The 17771-nt window shown below is 34.0% G+C and overlaps 1 protein-coding gene across 5 annotated transcripts; it reads right to left on the reverse strand.

Moving 5' to 3' along the window:
- Positions 1-703: 703 nt before the first annotated feature.
- On the reverse strand, positions 704-14122 carry LOC112509935 (probable serine/threonine protein phosphatase 2A regulatory subunit B''delta). 5 transcript variants are annotated; one of them, XM_025115177.1, is made up of 14 exons: positions 13942-14122; positions 13522-13700; positions 11484-11726; positions 11230-11335; positions 11005-11104; positions 9650-9755; positions 9108-9198; positions 6104-6245; positions 4818-4965; positions 4583-4692; positions 3389-3545; positions 2420-2545; positions 2127-2294; positions 1229-1320 (listed from the first exon to the last, which is right to left on the reverse strand). In XM_025115177.1, exons 2-13 carry the CDS (start codon positions 13669-13671, stop codon positions 2154-2156), a joined length of 1620 nt encoding a protein of 539 aa, XP_024970945.1. In that variant the 5' UTR covers positions 13672-13700; positions 13942-14122; the 3' UTR covers positions 1229-1320; positions 2127-2153. The 5 variants fall into 5 exon arrangements, with proteins under 5 accessions (XP_024970919.1, XP_024970945.1, XP_024970928.1 ...); XM_025115160.1 differs by having other exon boundaries at positions 13522-13760; XM_025115169.1 differs by having other exon boundaries at positions 13522-13760; positions 13918-14122.
- Positions 14123-17771: the final 3649 nt, after the last annotated feature.

The raw sequence follows: 17771 nt of genomic DNA on the forward strand, positions 1-17771 counted from the left end.
GTCCCTCAAATTCATAATGTACATTGGTTTTCATCCCTCAAATTCATAAACACGATTTTATTTTTTGAAGAAAAATAAAAAAAAGAGGTATAAAGATGAAAATGCCAATCACGCGAAAGGCACATGACCAATGGACGTTTATATTATGAGTTTTTCCGTTCCATAAATATAAAGATACATTTGTTTAAAAGCTTAATTATTTAAAATATGAAAATTTGAAACGATTTGATTTTAAAGTTGCTCATGTCACTTCCATTTTTGGTTTAATTATTTATAAAATATTCATTTTATAAGGAGTCCATATATTTGATCCATTAGGTCGGTTTTAAATCTAATTGTAAAGCCATGCAAACATACAAACTGAAACTATTATATAAAACGTTATGCGTAAATAAACATCTCATTCATACAAACCACAAAAACAAAAACAAGAAGATTTTATGAGACTATAATCTTAAAATTTCCTCAATTGTACTGAAAAATAGCATTTTAAACATTTAATATGAAATCAAACTTTCTACATAACTGCATTAAAACTATCTTTTTTCGCAAGTCCCAATCACCGGAGAGGGTTTGTCTAACCATTAACTTCAGAACCTCACGGAATTAGCTGTAATGTACGCACGCTAACCCAAGCACCCACATTTATAAAAGAAATAGATATAATAAGATGCGCCCACGACTGAATATAACGAATGAAATATATCTGAACGATCAAAACATTGATTTCGTTAAAAAGAAACACAACAAATCTACTGTTTGCAAGTCATCCTTAGTTGAAGGGAAAGCCACATCGTCGACTTAAAATAAGAAATCCTGCCAAAAATACGAAACTAGTGCCATTCTATCTCTATGTCCATTAATGAAGACATTACATACAGAAATCTCAATTGACATTGAAACAAATATGTCCAGTAGGAATTGAAAATTAAAACTACATCAAAGATATGAAGTTGAAGTAGAACCTGAGCAGCCTATGCCATTAAGGAAATGTTAATGCACATTTTAAAGATGTTATGAACATAACACCCTTTTGGGAGATGGAAGAGAAAGCAGTTTCTAAAGGGAAAATGCTAAAAAGCAATATGTTTCCAGAACACTGAAATGTCTCCAATTAAATCACCTGAGAATGACTTCATCTTCTAGCCAAGACCCTTCTGCTGACGTGCAATTTGGAAACTGGAAACCCCTTTTTGATTTGCTGGATGTATCTTGTGGAGATTAATCCTTTCAGCTTCATCATACTTGGTGACTGATCGAAAAGCTTTGCAGCCTTCTTGTTGGGCAATCCCGCTTAAATTAAAGAATGTTTGAACTCGTCTGCAGCAAAAGATAAGGTGATTTTAAGAATGATAAAAAGTAACGAAATAAGTTCTTGAGTAGAAGTAGATATGGAATGTTCGAAGCTGCAATCATTGTAAATGGCAGCAATAACAAAGAACTATAATGACAAGTACAGGATTAACATGTTAAACCAAACCAATCCAGAGGTAGGGGTTTAGATGTACGCAGAAGAGACACAGGCTTTTTCCAAGCATGTTGAAATACTATCTTCTGCATCTAGTTTATTAAAACTGATCATCTTATTTTAATTATTCAATCACAAAACGCATCCAAACACCCCTTTTGTCATTACTAAAGGTATTTTGTTTATTTCACTAAAGATCAAACACTTCTACTAAACTGCATGGAAAGTCAAAACTTATCATTTTCATGAGGCGCGAGTAATAGAACTTGATAATTTGTCTTTGGAAAAGCACAAAGCAGAAATTATTCCTCAAGTAGAGAGAGACAGAACTTGAAACTATCTCACTAAATGAAAAAAATAGAACAATTGTTTGAAATCACCAAAGCCGAAAGCAACAATAATTATCTATTAAATACCAAAAAACTGTTCATGTTCATATGTATTTACACTTAATTTTTTAGTTTAGGGGATTAAAAACAATAGTGATCAAATTGTTCACAAGAAAATTCGTGAAGGAGATATGCAGTTGTTTATACCACGTTATATTGAGCTTATAGCTCCTAATTTTGTGGTTGAAAAAGCAATTTCATACATTACTTGTACCTATCAAGTTCAAATACTCATGCATAGCATTTAGAATGTATAATTCCAAAAATACCTCAATTAGTATCCTCCCAACTAGAACTTAGAAGGGGGCTTCAAGAGATTCATCCCATACATCTGCACTACCATTAGAGGCATCTTCAGCATCTTCCTCCATTGAAAGCCTAATATATTCCCGATGCGCAAACCGATCCCATTCTGTCAATGTCGGATTCTCACGTTCCTGTTCACAATGACATGCTGTTTTAGTGTTTTGTTTTACTGAAAGTTTGGTTTAGCAGAATTGGAGCTGCATTGTCTGCAGTATGACCCAACAATTGCTGATTGTAACAAAGATGGCTAAGATACCTGACGAATGAGGAAGGGGTCACGACTTTCATAGGCCATGAATTTGTTGAGATTGAAAAGGATATTGAAAGCACTGCCAGAAAGTTTGTTTCCTTTCAAGTCACGAAGAGTAACATATCCCTCGTCCTGCAACTCAAAGAGTTAAAACACAAATCATAATTGAATGCTAATTTTCTATACCAGTTGTATCATATTGCTTGGGAACATATGCACAAACATAATCATACTTCAAATGCTTATGACTAACTTTTTGAGAAAGCTCAACATTTGCATTTTAATTGAGAAACAGTTTTGATATTGTATGCAGTGCTTTATTTCATTTGATTACTCATGCTTATTCAAAAGCATTATTTAGGATCATAACACAAATTATGAGTGTCTGTAAAAACATGAATATTCACCATGTCAACTGCCTCAAGGGTACACAAGCATGAATTAAATAAATGTCTGTTCATATCTCTCCCTCTTTGATTCCAAAGAGGCACACTTTGACGTATGAACTCACATTCAGTACTTTTAACTTTACTATTGATATGAATTTTGTCGTCTTTGTGAAACCAGATCTTTGCAGTTTGTAGTATCTGTGATAAAGTTCAATGTGAATATGAAAGTTCTCGGAAATTTAAAGAACTCGTAACAATCTTGCAGTCATAGGATAATATGTCAAAACTGCAAAAAGTAAATAGTTTTCCCGGGGTTAAAGAAGAGAACCATATAGGATTCCCAAGCTATTTTATCAGGCTGATGCAGATGACTCTGCTTGCAGCCAACTTTGCAGAAGATGCCCCACACATCATATCTTTGAACAAATATCAAAATAGAAAGTTTGATGTACATACATCCAAAGGCAACAATCTATATATATTATTAATTTAACCACGCGTAAAGAGATTAAAAACCTGTAATGAATAAAAAAGATCAAAAGCTTAGATTCAAATGATACAGTGATAATATAAAGTAACCAAGTACCTTTGGTCCAATCATGTCAACTATCTGACATAATATGTCCTCAAAAAGAACAGGCTCTTGAGCCATGCATTCCATGCGATGCAACTGTTCCTCATAGAAGAATTGCATCTCATTCCTGGTCAGCACCCCATTTCCATCCAAGTCTATGCACTTGAACCTGAAAAGTAATTGGTTGTTTCTTATGTCACCGGTACAAAATAATGTATGTAAAGAGAAGCTGAAGACACAAACCTACAAAATTATTGACTAGAAAAACGTAAGAAATATAATATAAAATTGAAGACAAAACAAGGTTAGATATTGAAGCAAAGCTTATCAACTTCATAGGCCAGTAACCTTGACTATCAGGGTTCTGAAATTCTCAAAAGACCAACCAAATTCGTCAGTTAGTCAAATGGGGTGCCAAACAATCATAGTACCCCAGACCACCCAGTTTTCACCATTGTATAACATCAAGTCATCAACCATACTCTCTCGTCTACAAATATATCAAGTTGAAAAAGGTGGGAGAAGCAAAGGCGAAAAGAAGCAAAATCCAAAGTAGCTACTTGCATGAACTTTAACTTGCAAAAGAGAAGTAGGAAATGTCAATAAGATTGACTCACTAGTCTTTTGCAGGAAATTTCCAGATTGTGCTCGTAAAAGAAAAAATATCATCTGGTTCATTTGTAGGTTCCTCTTGGTGCATTGTCCAAAACAAAGGCCACTTGGATGGATTTGGGCAGTTTGATAATAGGTTATAGAATAGTAGGAAAGTAAATAGAAGGATGGGTGCTCCACTGAAAGTAAATAATACAACGCCTAACATAGAGGAAGGTTCACTACATTACAGATCTTGAGAAAAGGATGGGACAATGAACTGTAGTAGTCCTTCCCAAGCAGTAACTGTGTCCTAATACTGTTGAGATGCCTAACTAGAGTGCTTATATCTTGACATTGTACATGTCCATGTGATGTCTTACATGGTTATCTATCATTTCATCTACTAATTTCCCGTTTTATCTTCATATTTTGTAGTTATACAAACTGCTCATTCATTTCAAAGCACTAATCACAACTACCAATGCCTATTTGCAAATTCCAAGCAAGCTTTGGCGATTGAAAACTTATATATGCAATTGTATAACTTAAAACCATGATAAACCCGATGCATCAAGGGCATAGGAAGTGAAAACAGAAGGAAAAAAGTCATACCAGTACTCAAGACTTGGCTCAGATGATTTATCCTCTTCAGACAAAATGAAATAGACAAAATCTTCATATCCCATTTTCCCTTCAACCTTACTGGTGAACTTTCTTGGAACCTGATGTTTCAAGTTTAAATAGGAGGCAAAAGGGGGAAAATGATTAAATACATGTTGCAAAACAATATATATTATTTTTTCAGAGCAGGTGGCCTTGCCTAGACTAAAGGCAGCTATTAACATACCTGGGAAAATATTCTGTCAACAATCCTGTAGGTCAATGCATGGTTGCCATATCTTATGAGGTTCTCTTTATCAATTAAAAAATCATGATCCGTGTCCAACTCCCAGAACTTGCAATATATGACATAGAAGTGCTCGTAAGAGAAATATCTGTGGACAAAAATGATATTAATACACAGTTCTATAACTTATCATAAGAGTTACCATGAGGGAAAAAAAATGTTTCTTAAGTTCAACGACCTTATCTTTTATATTAGCTAATGGCATTTCATACATGTTAAAAGGCTCGAGTATTTATAAGGGTTAAGCTATTCTACTCCGAGTCTAAGCATACATGATTATATTTAAAAAGGACTTAATCCATGCTGAAGACAATACAATTAACTATGAGCAGCAGGTATACAGGGGCAAAGCGGATGGTAACCAACTTGGTGGCTAGTGAATAACCATGGCCCAAGTGAAGCTAATAGATGTCATTAATCAATGATCTTCTATGACAGAAATCACCAAGAAAAATGCTAGTGTAAGAAAAGCTACCCGAATGTTAACAAAAACATAATAGGAAATGCAAAGAAAAAATATCATAATTAATGTCCTTTAGAACATAGTGAAATGCATACCTTTATAAGTTCAAAGAAAGAAATTCTTGGTATAGTAAGCACTCATTTGAAAAACAACATGAAGATACAACATATACTTTTTACTCTAACCAACGTTTCTGTAATGTTTGAACGCCATATACTTCATGTCCAGAAACAATGTATTATATAATACTTACAGTTTGTTATGTACCCACCATCATCGCCTTTTAAAAAATAATGTGTGTTTTTCCTTGGTTTTTATTGTTTCATTGTGCCTATTTCTTTTGTTTCTTTTCTTTTTATTGCTGCTGGTATTTACTGCTCTTGGTTCTTCTTTCCTGTTTGCTCAGACTTTTGCACAAGCCGGAGGTCTTCATGGGTCCACTCTATCCTTTGGGATAGAGGACAGGTATGCATAGATCCCACCCTACAGACCCTGTACCGAGTGGGTATATTGTGATCGTTTGGCTTAGTAATGGTCAAATAACCTTGTAAAGCATCCAATTGGTCAAACTGATATCATCCATTTCTATACAGTAAAAGGTATTATAAACTATTTACATGATATACTATTGTTTTATGAGCTCAGTGAAGTAGCAGGCCTATTTAGTGGGAAAAACATGTAACCTGTACCCAACATATGGTTAGCAGCGACTCATAACAATCTCATTTGCTATTTCACCAACCTTCATTGTAAAATCTATTACCTCAAAACTTTGTTTATGTCCTCTTCTTCATCTGCATGCAGCATTGCAGCGATTAGATTTCCACGTTTCAGCTCCCTGAGGGTTAGACGACCATTACCCGCTCTATTCACGTAGTAAAATATTCTGTATATTACCGTTTCAGCTGGCCATTGAAATAACATATATGTTAATCCTTAATGCAATATACTTTTTCATGTCAGTTTGAAAAAAAGAGCAACATGTCAAAGAATTAATGCAGGCAACATTATAGATGTTTTGATGTGCATAGAGAAAAGAGCAATCAACATTTTTACAGTGCAAAAACCAATGACATCCAAATCTGGAGCTACCCAAGCCCCCCATGTACATGAAGACAACAAAACATTGATTGCAAACTCCACACCAGCAGGTAAAATCTACAGTGATATTGAACAATAAACAAAATCAAAATATTGAAATATCTTATGAAGTAGCATGTTTAATAATCCACACATTGCATCTGGGAGTATGGCCACCAGACGATCAAATCCAGTTTCATTCAGCTAAGAAAGTTAATCAAATAAGATATATTTCTCAAAGAAGATTTTTAATTAGCATGACAGCGAAATGAAATTGAAAGGGTAGATCATCAGCATCAAGAAGGCTTTATCACAAACTAGTTAGTAAGTAATGGTCATCTAACCTTATATTGCCAACATCAAAGATGTTTAACTGAAAGTGGTTTGTTATAATTATTGTTCTTGTAGTTTTCTGGTTTATGAAAATGGTGGACATTGCACAGCATACTATGAACCATAGCTCTTTTTCAGTTCGGAGTGAAGCTTGCATTGCACATCAGGGGATTTCATCCACAAACCCGAAGTTTAATCAAACAAAGCCTCTCGACTTGCTTGATGTAACGTGCAATCGTCCCGAGGCATTTTAGGTCCTCTTTCTATAGCTTAGATGGAACCCTAAAAAGAAGTATAACCGAAATTATACATTTTAGGATTTCAAAATTCGAAAATCTGAACCTAGCTAGTAATGTTGGTTCTTCCCTTGGCAGATCCTCATACCAACACTTTGAAGGTGGTGGAGCTTTGATTGTATCACCAAATTTATTCTATGTTATTTAATATGTGATTGATAAAAGAAAGTTCTTATATTTGTTTGGTTTTAGACTTGTATGTATGTATTATAGTCCAGGTATTCATGTATCATGAACTCATATCCCCACACCCGTTCCTTGCATCATAGGTGTAAATTGTTAGTCAACAGACATCCTATTAGCCAAATCTCAAAGAGTTTCAAAATATTTGTTTTGCAGCTAAGGGGTTGTTTGCTTTATTTTCTATTAAGCTTTGTATGAATTAAGATATTTTGTGTACTGAGTAAATAGTCTGAATGACAAAAATTACTGTTTACCTTTCGTCTAGATTAAGTGTTGGATGAAAATGATTGTTTAATTTTTAAAAAAAATATATTCAAAAGTTATGAATAATAAAACTATCAATTTATAAATTTTTTAAATAAAAACTACTTAATCTAACATAATGATGGAAGTTCATTAATAACTTAAATTATAATTAAAACCATTGTATACCGGAATACATGGATTATTCATAACAAAAACTAAAGCTGTATCGATTGTAGATCTAACCTAATAATACATATTAAATGATATTATCGCAACATCATTAATAACTTCAATTATCATTAATACAAAATCAAACAATATTTATTTAGATGTCACAAAAAAACATCAAAATAATATTTAAAGGATAGAGTGGGAAATAACACTGTTGAGTACAAAATTGAATTGTAGTCTTTTGCGGACATCAATACAAAATTCAGTTTAATAAATTATTTAATCATTAGTTAAGAGTATCTTAAAAAATTAATAATACATTAACAAAATATTACTACAAAAATTTTAACCATCAAAGTATGTTAGATCTAATTTTTTTTATAAAAAAAACCTCATATAGCATCCACACACATAAAGAAAGGGCTGCGCGTAGAGTCGGAAGAACATGGCTTGATGCATTAAGCAAGGGGGAAAGGGCTATATATATCCCAGTTAAGCCAAATGTGTAGATGGCTTAATCATTAAGCCACAAACAAGCAACCATATATGGCTTAACGAATGAGTTATCCATATCATTACGTCCATTAAGCTCTAAACAAACAGCCCCCAAGGGCATTTAGGATTGGCCAATGAATGCCAATTCCATCAAGGTTGGATAGCAGCATTAGCCTAATTCAGATTAATTTTTTTTTAAATGTCTAGGAGAGAAATTTATACTTCGACCTCGCGGACATCTTTAGGATCGAAATTGATTTAGCACCATGCATCAAATAGTATTGCTTATTGAAAAAAGTTTATATTACTATATCTCACTTCTTTTGCGAAGGCTTGGGTAACCATGTCCTAGGTAGCACAAAGAATTTTTTTGCAGTTTTTTAGGATCCTGTGACACTGTTTTCCTAGGAAAACAGATAAGGCATTCTGATTGATACCACCAGCATGGAGAGCTACACACAAGACTAATACCCCTATGCCAAACAAAGAATAAGCAAGTAAGCAGCCGAAAAATAAAAGCTTTCCATCTCTCTGAATGACAACCACCATGCCCCAAAAAACTCCAATATCTGATTGCCAGAAACTGTACTTTATATATCTAAATCTTAACATATCTCTCCGGTCAATAGTTTCTAAAAAATTGCATTACCGCAGGCCAAGTATAGTCAAGAGTATAGAATTACTTGGTTCCTTGCAGACTCCAGGCAAATCCATCCTATAAGTACTTCCTCACATAAATTACGTGCAATAATTCCCAGTTTTCTAGAGGATTTAATGCCATTAATCAGCCCACTTTTTAAAGCTTGGAACTTAATATGGATCATAAAGAGCATGTGGTCATGTATATAAAAACTAATCAATAGTTTCAAACAGAACAATGACAGATTATAGAACAACTAATAAAAATATTATCATTCTCTCCCTGCTTTGCTGATAAATAATAGTAAATAAATAGGAACATACCATATCTCTCCTGAAATTCGGGTGTGCTTTGTAGGAACTCCAGACCTGGATGAGTTGTCAAAAGTTCACGAAGTATGGGTTTGAAGTCCTCCTATTGCAAAGTAGTTCAACCCCCATATCAAAGAGACGGCACAAAGAAATACTACTACCAGGTACAGATATACAAGAAAAATCATATTGCATGGTAAATCTTATATTATTGATACCTTCATTCCAAAATTAAGGACGACTTTCATGATGAAACAACTTGTTTTTGGAACCAAATTTGCAATACATTCAGAGGAAACAACAGTACCATGATAAAATCATGGAAGACTTGTAATCAAAACCAAAGGTTTTGGTACTTCAAAGAAAAAAACAAGAATGATGAATTCAGATTTGAAATTCAAATTGTAACGTTAATTTTGGAAGGAAGGTCATGTTATGTTCCTTTATGAAACAAAATTTTCTGTAAGCACAAGATTTTTGAAGTTGCAAAAATTGAATTTCCAGCATCCAAATAAGGCCAGTGACAATGACGATGTTTGAGTAAGGAGGAATACATGAGTTAGATATCTCAAATCAGGCTGCTTCAATATTGCAAATATCTGTGTTGCTATATCTTTCGTCAGCATGTTGCTGTGGACCCAGTAGTCAACAAATGCATCCCTGCAGGCATGTTTACAACCAATTTTGGGAAATAAAAATTAGTCGTCACAATATCGCTCATAACCATAAGATCATACAAGAAATATTTGATAAAAAATGCCCCAACAAAATCTCCTTTTGCTATTGGATGATATAAGTGTGAATTTTCAAAAGCAACCTAGCAAAACCAATTATATTATTATGACCAGTATGCGCCAGCGTCTGAAGGGGAATCAGATCTATTGCACAAGGTATGACACCAATTACAAGATGAATTGTCCACATAAGCTGTAAACGATCACCACAGGTGGAACAAAGTAAACATAATCACTATTTGTTAATCAAATACAAACATTGTACTCCTTCATCGACTAAAATCCTTGCAAAATTCATTAATGTATCAACTAAACTTAGAGGAAAAGTTGTTAAAGGCTCAAGGTGCCTTAGGTGCAAAGGGGTCCCAGGGCCTAGGCCCAAGGCTTAGGCGTGAGGCGCGGGCCTCAGGAATGCGAGGCGCCTCACACAGTTACACACAACTCAAATATGCAATAAGTACAACCTCCAATGCAGCAACCAACAGTACTTAGATAGAGGCAGAAGGATTTTAGGCCTGAACCTCTCAAGAGAAGTTTTAAGGTCTGGGTATTTATAGAGAAGGAGGCTTGAAGTTCTAAGGACTGGGTACTTAATATTAGAGTTTCACTTATGACATCTATTTAATAACACTTCTCTTAAGAAGTCTAGGAGATGAGAAGATGAGAAAACTTATTTAATCTTTAGGGTTTGACTAGGTATTTAACAACTCTTTATGAGGCGCACCTAGGCCCACAAGGCGCCTAAGCCAAGGAGCAGTGCTTATTGAGCCTCGTGAATATGCCAAGCCTCGACTTGAAAAAAGCCCAAGACTTGAGCCTTATGAGCCTAGGCACGCCTCAGGCACGCTTTTAACAACTAGATATAGAAACCTGTTAAGCAACAAAAGCAGAACAAATCTCCCACAGAAAGAATTACAAATCTTAGTCCTGCATCTGAATCTCCCTTTTAGATTTGGGGTCATCAGTTTCATTAGGTACAGATTAGCAAGGGACAATGTGGAACAACATACATCTCATAGTGTATCACAAACAAAGTAGTAAAAGATGCAAATATCTATCATATTTATTATTTATTTTAAAATGACCACTACGCATTACCAATCATTACAACCTATTAAGATGGATTTTCGAGAAATTCAGATCAACTACTCATAAAAGCTTAAATAAGAATATACCTGGTCACAACGCCAGTGCCATTAACGTCAATCTTTTTAAAAAGAGCGGTGGAGAAAAATGATGGCAGCTTGCAAATTTCCTTCGTAACTGGTTTGAATTCTATTCATTCAATTCAAAATTAGCACAATAAACTATCAACATACATACCCTAGATTTTCAGTTGATGGTATAAACTGATAGTTCATGGTATAATATGAATAATTACTATAAGGGAAACACCTCACCATGCAGTTGTAATCCTTCCATATGACCATAGAAAAATTGGTTACTTCGAAACAAACATCGTTCTTTAAGTTCATTTGGGGGTGGACGACCATTCTGAAAGTAGAACTGCAACCATTGCATGTACTTTGGTCAAAAATAGAGCATTAAGAAACAAGATATACACAATAGACCAGTAACGCAATCAATTAGCAGATTGAATCATGGTACATACAAACAAATAAGAATTTAGATTAGGTTGCTTTTTCTGTCATACCTGAGGTATCAACTCTTTTGCTGGCTCGCTCACTAACTTCAAAGGAGAACCTAAGACCGATGGGCCTGCTCTCTGTTTCATAATACGAGGAGAACCAGAAGAGCTCCGAGGTGAAAGTGGAGGTGTACTGCCACCAGGAAACATGGAAGGTATCGAGTTTCCAGAAGTGGCCTTTGGGCTGGAAATTGATCCAGACACATTCAATGGAACACCCGCCTTAGCATTGTTAAGCAAAGATTTTACCTATAACCAGAGAGGAAATACCATGAACAGTTTTCCCATGTACTGAACAAACTAAAACTAATGAAAGTGGTCGGCATACAACAAAGAAAGCAGCACATAGACATTCCAGATAATATCATAATATCACTTAGATGGTTCTGGCATACAAATAATAAAACCCAAAAAGAATTACTCTACATCCTATGAATAACATATGTATTGATCATTGGTTTGTGCATACACGGGATTCAAGCTATGGACACTAAAACTGTTGATGCCTACTTATATGTAAACATTGATATACTTATCAACTATATAAGTAAATAAACACAAAATTCATAATATTGGTAATATACTATTAACCTTACACATAAGAAGTGGCAGAAAAGTTTCTCGTTGACACCTAGACTACCGGCTTAGACAAACAATGCATGAAATGTTGGTGCCCGTAAGAGAGGAAAAACACAATCAATGGCAGGACACAATCCTAAATCTTTTGCTATTCATGTGAAATTTAAACAACATAACATGTTTTAATATAATGCAAAATGTAAAATGAATGTCGTAACTGTAATTGATGCAAATGACTTCCTCCAAAGGGGTTCCCACTAAAGTAATCATCTATAGGGCTACAAACGGAGCTTGGCTGAGTTTGAGCTTGAGAGTCCTCGAACTTGACTCGACAGTGTTAGACTAAACTCTAACACAATTCAACACCCCAACGAGTTCTCTTGATGCAGGGTCGAGTTTGGCTCGGGAAAGATTTGAGGTTGGTATAAAAGCGCGAATAGCTCAAATATACCCATCAAAAGATAAAGCAAGTCCAATTCAAGAATTAAAATAGCTCAACAATATCAATTATAAATGTGTTGTGCTCGATAAAACAAGCTCGACAAAAACTTGACCATAAATATATACATATCAACACATACACAGGGTCCAAAAAGCTTGATAAGAATTCAAGTTGAGTTCTCATAATCTCAAACTCAACTCATCCGTATGTTTTAAGCTTGTATTGTCCTCAAATTCGAATTCAATAGAGTCTTGAGTCGGTCAAGTTCGAATTACACTAAAGACTCGACTAGTTTGCAGCCCTAAATTCATGTGTTACCTAAGGTAGGGTTTGGTGTGCAGACCGGATAGAACAGGACCGAGCATGAAAGGAATGGACATGAGTCATGACTTAACTGGATAGAACAGGACTGGACCGGTCAACGTGACCACAAAACCCCACAAAATTAAGATCAATGACCAACCCATTTGTGATGAAATTTTGGTAAGTTTTTCTCCTTTTTTTCTTCTTCAGAAGGTATACTCTATGACTCTCTTTATACAAATCAATTGAGAATGATACATTAGAAGCCTTTCCCCACTGGAATCCTCACTCAGATAGCATATTTGTTCTAGACTGTCTGTATGTAGTTTTGAAAAAAGGATCTATCTGCTGTCACCCAAGAAAATCAAGTGAAACACCAATGCGTCATTGACATATTAAAGGAAAAAGCTTCAGTAAGTAGCATATAGAGCCAAGGCAGCATTATCAATGTGATAGTTGGTAGTTACTTCTCCTACCAAGTTTTTCATTAAGGTAAAGTGGTAAACCGTCGATGCCAAACCCTAATTTAAGCGAGATAAACCATGAACTGACGAAGAGCATCAATTTCACCATTTATTAACTGCCATATTGCCACCTTAACCAAGCTACGTCTGACAGAAACCAGCCTAACCACCAATAACTGATAATATAGAAATACAATGAAAACAGTATAAAACAAACGCGATTCTTGTAAAAAGAAATATGAATTATAGTACTCACCAAAGGAGTGGTTTCAGGAAGCGAAAGCCATTGCTCGAACAGTTTCTCAGCAACATAAGGATTTGATTTAATAGCCAAGGGAGACACTTCATTCAGCTGTAACAATTCAGGGTCAAGACAACCCGCCTCGCCATTATAATCCATATCCATCTTTCGTCAATCAATTTCTTTATCAACCCCTGAATTCAAACTCTATCATCCAGATCTCAAATTGAAGACCAACGACGATCAACTTAACCCTAGTAAACCACAAAAGAAAAAAAAAAACAAGAAAGAAACAACCCTTTTTCACGTATATTATAAAGGTACAGACCAACTGTTCTCTGGCTTTCAAATCAAATCAATCGAATTGAATTATACTTCTGAATTGAGAATTATAAATATAGGAGAGTTTACAAAGCTAGAGGCAACAGATCCCACCCTGGAATTGGGTTTTCTTCATAATAATGTTCGCAGAGATCGATGTGATAATTTGAGGATATGACGGAGTAAGATTCGAGATTCTTGCATGAGTGATGTTGCGGGAAGAAAGAGAGAGGTGTGATTGATAGCACCTGAAGTGGGGAAGAGGAAGAAGACGAAGACGAAGGAAACGCGTCGTTGGAAGGAGTAACCAGGCGAGCGAATGGACAAAGGTATGGAGCCAAGTGTTAAGAGGTTCATAAACCACATTTTTCTTTATATGTCGAATTACTACTTTCTATGCTTTCCATAATTTGACTAATCATCAAAAAAAAAAAAAAATTATTTCATTTTTAAATAAATCATTAAATTATTTGTTAATTATTGACGTCTGTATCTGAAACACCCCAAATACGCAGCAGAAACAGAATTTCAAAATAACATAATGAATCATTAAAATGTCTGAAATTAAATCAAGCCACTTAGTTCCAACAAAAGTTTGACTTAAAGTTGCAGCAATAAAAGTTAAATCTCGAGTAAACATTAACTTCCAAAATATTATTTTAGTTCAAAACTAAAATTAACTTCAAATGAATATAAGTCCTCAAAGGCAAGTGGTCCTCTATTCAGAAAGCCCGATATTTCCCCTAACTAGATATCCAAAAATCCTAGAGCCAACCCATACGACTCTTGATAACCCATCACACCATAGCCAACTCTCATCATAGCGTACATAAATCGGAAGGAGACGTCATGAACTAATCACACCGCCACAAGTCATGTCACGCCATTGGCGCCACAATGACATGCTTGTAATACCCATACAGGTGGTTAACTTGGTGTTCCTATTCTCCAAACTAATCTAACAAAAGGTTCTATGTATGCATGGACGGATATAAAACCAACTGTAACTCTAAGTATATTCATCGTGTTTCAAGATCTTATTACATCGGAAAATCGAAAACGTATTTCTTACGTAAAATAAACCAACATCGCAAATTGAAGTGAAGGTCTCGAATATTGAGGTTTTGAACAAAATGAATATTATTACGAAAATATTTTGAGGATCGAAATTGCAATTATCAATCAACAAAGCAATTTAAGATGGTTGATTCACGACAAATGTCAAAGTATAATAAATAAAACGTTACATTAACCTTCTAGTAGCTTTTAAATTATAAAATTTATTTATAAAAACATTTGGAACCAAAATATAAAGTTTATTTAGAAAAAACAAATAAATAAATGATATATATTCCATTTGAAATTATCTAGGTTATAATGCAATAAAATCCTTAAATCGAGATTGAGACTGTTAAATCTTCATAATATAAAGGTCTTGGACCTTTTTGTAAAATATTTTATGAAACATGGCCAGAATTACAGTTCCTAATATTGAAAACAACTTTAATAGCAGGGCTAATATATAATCACTGACATGCGTGGTTTAAAAATGTCAGAATAACATTATATTATTATTGGAAAAGAAAATATGAAGCGTCATTTACAAATTGAGGTCTGAACTGTAAATAGTAAAAAAAAAGTGTGTCCAAACAAAATATCCCATGTGACGTTATCTTCTTCACCCGATATTACCCATATTTATTTATTTTTGACCCATATTCCAAACCAACCTAGAAAACCGTTCGATTTTCATATTATTTTCTCTGCAGAAGACGTTTTTATGTTATTTTCTAGACGAAATCCATCAACTTCATTAAGAGATCTCAGTAAAATATTCATATTTGAGTAACTCTAAAAATTGGGTTAAAAACACCATTAATAATATCATTACAAAAACTTCGAAAATCATAAATAAATAAAATTAGGAACTCAAAAATTAACAAGACAATAACAAATTAATATGCACATTGTAATCGAAGACTTACCTCCAAAATGTGACCCAATTCTGAACCCCCAAACTCGAGTTTGAACAAGATTTATGACCCAAAAAAGCTTACAGTGTTAATAAAATTATCTAAAAATTGATTATATTTGTAACCCTTTATGTTTATAGGATAAATAAAAAAGATAATTATGAAATTTGAGTTTGATTTCCAAGATATATCCAGAACTTATTTAGTATTTTTTTTAACCATACTTGAATGGGATTATAAAAGCCCATCAATTTTCAATAGCTTAAATTCCGCCTTTAAAAAAAACTATTTTTACCATTTTTTATGGCTAACAACATTTTTATAAATTACGAATATTACAGTATCAATTATGTATGTATGTAAAAGAATGAAGTATTTTCCCACTAAAAGTACTTTGTGAATATAAGATGTGCACAAATATGTCATATGCCTCAAAAGACAAGCGACTAGTATGTGTATGTTCAAGTGCGTACTTTAGGTCTATACTTGATTTCAATGTCTTTGTGCTTACTTTTTTAAAAACATGGTGTTTTTTGTCTTCAAATTATGATTTGTTTGTTAGTATTTGGTTATTTTGTATTCGTAATCTTCAGTTTGTAGGTTATCAGGGATTGTCTGGTAACAAATTAGTGGTTTGATTCAAACAAGACCTCTTACGTGGTCAGATGGACCTCTTGTTTGGTAACGCACAATCATGTGTACTTGTTTGGTACATTTCTCATCTATCACCATTTTCATATATGTTGTATTCTTTTTGATACAATTAGATGCAATAAGTACGGTCATTGGACTGGACAAATCACGTTACAGTAGAACATACCGATACGACTGTTTCAGCGCAATGTTTACGTCAACTTAAACAAAAAAAAAACAAACCTTTTATATTGTAATAGTGCATTTTTCCCTATCATGTAATATATAAAAAGATAATAATAAATTTTTATTATTTGTATTTTTTATAGTTATCAATAAAAAAATTGATTTAAAATTAAACCAACTTTGAGTTCGTTTTTGTTAACATTCAAAACTTTGTTTGAAATTTGTTAGTAAATTTTACAAACAATTAAGAGTATTGATGGCCTCATCATCAAGCAATGGATGATTTTGCTAACGTCGCAATTTATTCGACCCGTTAATTTTAAGTTGACGTGTTTTTTTTTTTTTAATTGTCAACATAGCAGATAATATAACACCCTAAAAATATATGATGACAAAAATTTCAATGAACAACCAAGAACTTGGTATTATATATCGAAATACGAGCTTTGCCCAAAAAGGAAAATAAAATACACCAGTTAAATGCATGTGTAAATATTTGGTTTGAGGTTAACAGCCTCCTAATTTTTTCTTCATTAAGAACTAGATTATAATCGAGTGTCACCTAAACCATCAAGAGGCAAAAAGCAACATTTGGCATCTCAAAATGCTCCCAGGCTCTCTAAAGGCGGTCGATCAGATCTCCCTAACAACCTTGCCACTAGAACATGAGATACACATCGACAATAAATAAGCGTTATGTCAAAAAGTATAGTAAACTTGAACATAAATGTTCATGAATACTAAGACAATGACGATTTAATAATTATGCGAAATCATTTAATCTTGTTCATAAAACCACATGTACCATTCTTTTGGAAACAAAGGGGGAAACTATATCCATTGAAAGTGACGGGAACACAAAAGTATGTCTTTCATCAAATGTTGTCATATGACACTTTAATATACAGTGTCCAGGTGCCCAACGACCTCTAACAAATTTCAACTCAATAGCAGGTTGACCTTAGCGTCTATTCATAAGAATCACATCTCAAAGGCTCTCACACTTAGTGTCCACCTCAAACATAATGGTTCTTAGTGTCTACCATTCTGAGTAGCATCTCAAAGCATGATATTTAAGTGAGGGTGCCCATTCATTCAAAAGTGAGGTAACGCCCCACACATCATATTTGAAAGTCAATAAACAATCCATAA

The sequence above is a fragment of the Cynara cardunculus genome, assembly GCF_001531365.2.
Source record: "Cynara cardunculus var. scolymus isolate 2C chromosome LG 1, CcrdV1, whole genome shotgun sequence".
Classification (NCBI taxonomy): domain Eukaryota; kingdom Viridiplantae; phylum Streptophyta; class Magnoliopsida; order Asterales; family Asteraceae; genus Cynara; species Cynara cardunculus.